This window comes from Bipolaris zeicola (assembly GCF_000523435.1).
Source record: "Bipolaris zeicola 26-R-13 unplaced genomic scaffold scaffold_534, whole genome shotgun sequence".
In the NCBI taxonomy this organism is placed as follows: Eukaryota; Fungi; Ascomycota; class Dothideomycetes; order Pleosporales; family Pleosporaceae; genus Bipolaris; species Bipolaris zeicola.
In genome coordinates, this window is record NW_006912583.1 from 1 (window position 1) to 5227 (window position 5227).

Sequence of the window (5227 nt, forward strand, 5' to 3'; positions counted from 1 at the left end):
AGGGATTGGGGGTATGTTTTTGCGCAGTGGAAATCCGGGCTCATAACCTGTTGGATAATGGATTCATTGGCTAACTAAGATAGGGATACTGCAAACGTATATATGTGGCAGAAACTCGAGTGGCTGGTTCCCAGCCACCAGATTTCCTATCTTCAACAATATCAAGCGAAGTGCGCAAGTCGGGAGTTGCGTACTTAAGCAAAGTATTGAAAGCGGGGAGTTAAGCAGGTCCATTCCATCAGGTGACTCAACAATCCAGAGGTCTTGAGGGACGACTGGGGAGTTAATTTCGGCATAAAATTCGCGTCACCCTGAGATAATGTACGATCAAAAAGGTATTCTAATCAATGCCTGTACACACGAAGATTCCGGAATAGCCGTTACCGAGAGTTTCCGGTGGTATTACTCGGGTATCTGCGCCAAGCCTGCTTTCCTAAGATATAATATGATACTTTGTTCAACGTTCCATCCCAGGGATCCAACTACTGAGCAATTATGGAGTCCTCAGTGAGCTCAACCAAGACAATGACGGCCGAACGAGAACACACCAAGGAACTGGTCGATTGCGAAACAGTAACTCAGCAGTTAATCAGAAAAGTCGAGGGTTTGCATACAAAGCCTCTATGGGCACAGATGACTCGCCTGAACCCTCCTCTACCTAATCCCAAGTGTATACCGCACGTGTGGGAGTACGAGAAGATTTGTCCAGATCTTCTTCAAGCTGGAGAGCTCATTACTGAACAACATGCCGAACGCAGAGTGCTGATGCTTGTGAATCCATCCAGAGGTACTACTCGGATTGCTCCATTAATCGAGAAAGTGTGCCGCTAATTACCCATAGATGCTCCTTACACCACTGACACGATTTATGGGGGTCTTCAACTTGTTATGCCAAACGAAACAGCGCCAGCGCATCGACATACTGCATTTGCATGTCGTTTTATCATCGAAGGGGAAGGTGGATTTACTGCAGTACACGGCCAGAGGATCCAGATGCGGCGCGGAGATGTTATCCTGACCCCTACTTGGAACTGGCACGACCATGGCAAAGACGGCTCTGGACCAATGATTTGGCTAGATGGTCTAGACCTTCCTAGCTTTGTCCATTATCCAGTTCATTTCGTGGAACACTATGCCGACCCACGGTATCCAGCGACAGACGCCGACTCCAGCACTTCTCCGATAGTTTTCCCATGGGAGCCCATGAAAACTCTACTAGACGCTAAATGCGAAGATTACAATATGGAGAGATATCTAAAGCCCGATGGATCCGAAAGTATGTCTCAATCTTTCCATGATTCATAAGGTTTAGAGAACAATACTGATCCACGACACAGTTAGCTGCACTTTAGGTGCAGCTGCTATCCGTGTATCAGCTGGAAAGTCAACCAAAGCGATTCAAGAGACCGCTTCAGCCATGGTGCATGTCATCGAAGGCAGAGGAAAGTCTTTGATAGCAGGGAAGGAATACACCTGGCAGCAAGGTGATACATTCTGCATTCCAGCATGGCACGAATACCAGCATTATGCCAGCGATAAAGGCACTGTCTATCTATACGTATGCCATGACCAGCCGATGCTCAAGTCGTTAGGCTTCTACAGGACAAACAATGAGGATATCGAGGCCCTGGCATTTAGTTGATTGGAAACCTATGTACTGTAGTAACATCAAAATCGAATTCCGATTGAGATCTAGTCATAAGTATACACATTTGAGTTGAATAGAAAGCTCACATTGCAATAACTTCTCACTAATACATCATTTGGCCAAAAAATAAAGTACTTTTTCCATATACTATAGCGAAATCTATATTCCAGTCTCGAATACAATCAATCACTAAAGCTCGAACAAGTTCCCTATGCAAATTGTACAACGTTCTTCAGAGTTCCGATCTTACTAATCACGACCTCCATGATCGTGCCAGGGACAAGATACTTTGGAGGTTTCAGACTGGCACCTACAGCTAAAACCAATCAATTTCAGTACTCGGAACGTTCAGTATAAAATTGACAACGTACCTCCCGGAGTTCCCGTCATAATCACTGAACCTTTGCACAAGGTTGTGCCTTGAGACAAGTAATAGATGAGATATCTACAGTCAAACAGCAGATCACTCAGAGACTCCTTTTGTCTGATATCGCCATCTACTATTGTCTGCAGCAGCAATTCCTTATAATCTCCAATCAGGTCAGGTCTTACTAGAACAGGACCTAGAGGAGCAAACGTATCAAAGCCTTTCGAGAAACCCCACTGAGGCACTACCCCGGCCAGCTTTGGATCGTGCTGAAGTTTGCGCGAAGAGATGTCGTTGCCGGCTGTATATGCAGCCACGTAATCCAGAGCATCATCAAGATTAACATCTTTCGCATCCTTGCCAATAACTAGAACAAGCTCACCTTCGTAGTCAGCTTGATCATCCTGCGCAATCTTTGGGATAACAACATCAGCGCCAAAATCATGAATGCATGTATTGGGCTTGAAGAAGATAAAAGGGAACGGTGGAGGACTTCTTCCAGCTTCTTGTACTTAATTCTCTCATTAGCCGAGGATACAATATTGAGAAGTAGGGAGGTTGTATAGTTTGAGTTTTACTTACTATGTCTTGCATAGTTTAGGCCAACGCAGCGGAGAATGTCAACGTCATTCCGCTCGAGAGGGCCTAGCAGTGTTTTTACTGTGACAACCTCATCAGACACTCTAGTTTTGCCGGTGGTATCGTAGATATCATCTCCAATGATCACTTTTGCCTGTAGCTTGGTCTTTTCATCTGTTTGACCCAAGTCAAAATTCGGATTGGGAAGAATCGGCTCGCCACGTAGCACTCGGCCATCAGTAGCCACGAAGCGGATTAATCTGGTCCATGAAACCAACATATTTAGAACTGGACAGAAGGTAAAAGTCTTTCGTATTCGACCGTGGAAGATCTCTCTGTACTACAAGCGCTGTGAGTTTTATCGTCATGCAGGAAGACCGGCATTCTTTAAACTAATAAGATATCACAGAAATTCGGAGTTAGAAATTGATCGATCGATTACTATCACATAATAGGTACCAGAGCTGCGTAGGCATTTCCAGTCTGTAGTAGTTCGCGGGGAGTTAAGCAATTTCGGTCCGACGGATTAGCGGAAGATCTCGGACGTGCCGGCACTGTTGTGTGGACGAAATGCGGGGCACTCATCTCTCATGAGGTGAACCAGGCACCTTTATTTTTTAATTCCGCGGCGTGCGCTTGTAACACATTGACCGATTAAGAATCATCTTTGAGTATTTCGCGGCTTTGAAAATCTCAGGTCGGGAGGACATTCCGACCACATGGCACAATGACATCTCCGGGTCTCAGTGGTGATCACCGCCCAAACGATGTCGCGACACGAGCCGATGAAAGTGCTGCAACAAGGCGGGCAAAGAGGAACAGGGCAACCATTGCATGCACAAATTGCCGACAGCGCAAATCGCGTGTAAGTGAAAGCACCGTGTGTCTGGGCTCATAAGCTAGACATTTTAATGGTTTCGGGCCTTGGCCTTACCTCATCACCATTGATAATTGCTAAGTGGTTTGCATAGTGTGATGGCTTACGACCAAAATGTTCCGTTTGCAAAGATTACAGCCTAGAATGCGCATATTCAAATACAAGCACTCTTACTAAGAACTCTGTTTCCAAAGGGTTAGCCTCCTACTAACGAAGAGTACGGCGTTATCAGCAGTCATTCCAAGCTGACTCACTTGTAGACTTATAGAAGCACTCGAAGCTCGGCTCACACGTCTCGAAAATGGTTTTACTGGAATGTCTACCAGAGTAAACAAGATCGAAGATCTCCAGAACAAGGGAACTACACATATATCCTCCGTATCGCATGCATCTGGAATCCCTAGTGATCTCCCACTTTCGCAGGCGGAGGATAGTGCAAGAACTTTAGCTGAACTTGAAGATCCGACTGATGGAATGGGCTCAATGATTTTTACAGATGAAGAAGACTTGCGATTCTTTGGTAGCAACACCATTTCTGGAATGTTGCGTTTCAAGTGACTAACTGAGTGCTTAGGACCATCCTCTAACATTGCGTTCACACGTCGTATCGTTACATTAACAACTGCGATCCTGAAAAAGGCTGCATCAATGGGTGGTCCAATATCACCTGAAGAATACACTATAACAAGTCACATCCCGCGCATATCCCGGCCTCCATCTCCGATACCGATTCTTACTGATCATTCTGACGCCGCTTCAATTGGAACAGAACCGTTCATACTGCCACCGCAACAAGACACTCACCATCTTATAGAGCTTTACTTTAGTTCAACTGGAACTCTCTTTCCATACATCGACAAAGACGGTTTTCTTCAGACTTATCGGCAGCTTACTTCAACAAACATGGTTTCTGTGCGGAGATCATGGCTTGGCTTACTTAACGTAATTCTTGCAATGGCAACAAATGCCAATACAGGTTATGATGCAACGCTATCTGCGCAGGAGCGTACGTCCAAGTCAAATGTCTACTTTCGCCGCGCTTCGGTTCTTTGCGATCGACAAATACGGCATGGCACAAGTGTCGAGATCGGTAAGCAGAGATACCACCGCTCTTCTTGTCTCTGAGTCTGATGGTATATATGTAGTCCAACTCTTGCTCTTGATGAGCCAGTATCTTCAAGGTTCGGAACGTTCGATTGAGACGTGGAATCTCCACGGTCTTGCTGTGAAGGCAGCTTATCAATTAGGGTTGCACTCTTCGGATGCTCTCCAGCAGTATCCGCCTCGAGAACGAGAGTTCCGTAAACGAACTTGGTATGGGTGTGTCATGCTTGACAGGAAAGTATTACCAACCATTCCACAATTTATTCTAACTTACTCAGAACACTCAGTATGACGATGGGACGTCCCATTTCTATCCCAGAGCACTTCGTCAAAATCGAACTTCCCCAGATTCTTGCGGACTCAGAACCAGAAGATGAAGTGAGTGTGCAGTTCTTTGCAGCAACTATGCAAGTATATAAAAACCTATTGGAGGACTGGGTCCCTAACAAGCTCCAGAACCCTTTACCGGATAATGACAGATGTCTTTGATGTTCTATACGGAAGCAATCTGGGATGTGATTCTATCTAATAGATCTCTAAGGCTCGCCTTTGACGGCCAAATAGAAGAATTTAGTGAGATTAACGCGGGTATCCCTCAGGGGAGCCCAGTTTCTCCAATATTCTTTCTAGTCTATATTAGAGATATATTCCC

The 5227-nt window shown here is 45.4% G+C and overlaps 3 protein-coding genes across 3 annotated transcripts; 2 read left to right on the forward strand and 1 right to left on the reverse strand.

The window, feature by feature from the left end:
• Window positions 1–495: 495 nt before the first annotated feature.
• On the forward strand, window positions 496–1642 carry COCCADRAFT_10339 (uncharacterized protein; the record flags this gene model as incomplete). The annotated part of the gene is made up of 3 exons (XM_007720608.1): window positions 496–787; window positions 842–1276; window positions 1338–1642. The coding sequence occupies 3 exons, from the start codon at window positions 496–498 to the stop codon at window positions 1640–1642; spliced, it is 1032 nt and encodes a 343-aa protein (XP_007718798.1).
• Window positions 1643–1857: 215 nt separating this feature from the next.
• Window positions 1858–2874, reverse strand: COCCADRAFT_113094 (uncharacterized protein; the record flags this gene model as incomplete). The annotated part of the gene is made up of 3 exons (XM_007720609.1): window positions 1858–1964; window positions 2020–2526; window positions 2598–2874. The coding sequence occupies 3 exons, from the start codon at window positions 2872–2874 to the stop codon at window positions 1858–1860; spliced, it is 891 nt and encodes a 296-aa protein (XP_007718799.1).
• Window positions 2875–3321: 447 nt separating this feature from the next.
• COCCADRAFT_113091 (uncharacterized protein) lies at window positions 3322–5104 on the forward strand (the record flags this gene model as incomplete). The annotated part of the gene is made up of 7 exons (XM_007720610.1): window positions 3322–3459; window positions 3566–3666; window positions 3732–3991; window positions 4046–4561; window positions 4617–4791; window positions 4854–4964; window positions 5008–5104. 7 exons carry the CDS (start codon window positions 3322–3324, stop codon window positions 5102–5104), a joined length of 1398 nt encoding a protein of 465 aa, XP_007718800.1.
• Between the last annotated feature and the right edge of the window lie 123 nt (window positions 5105–5227).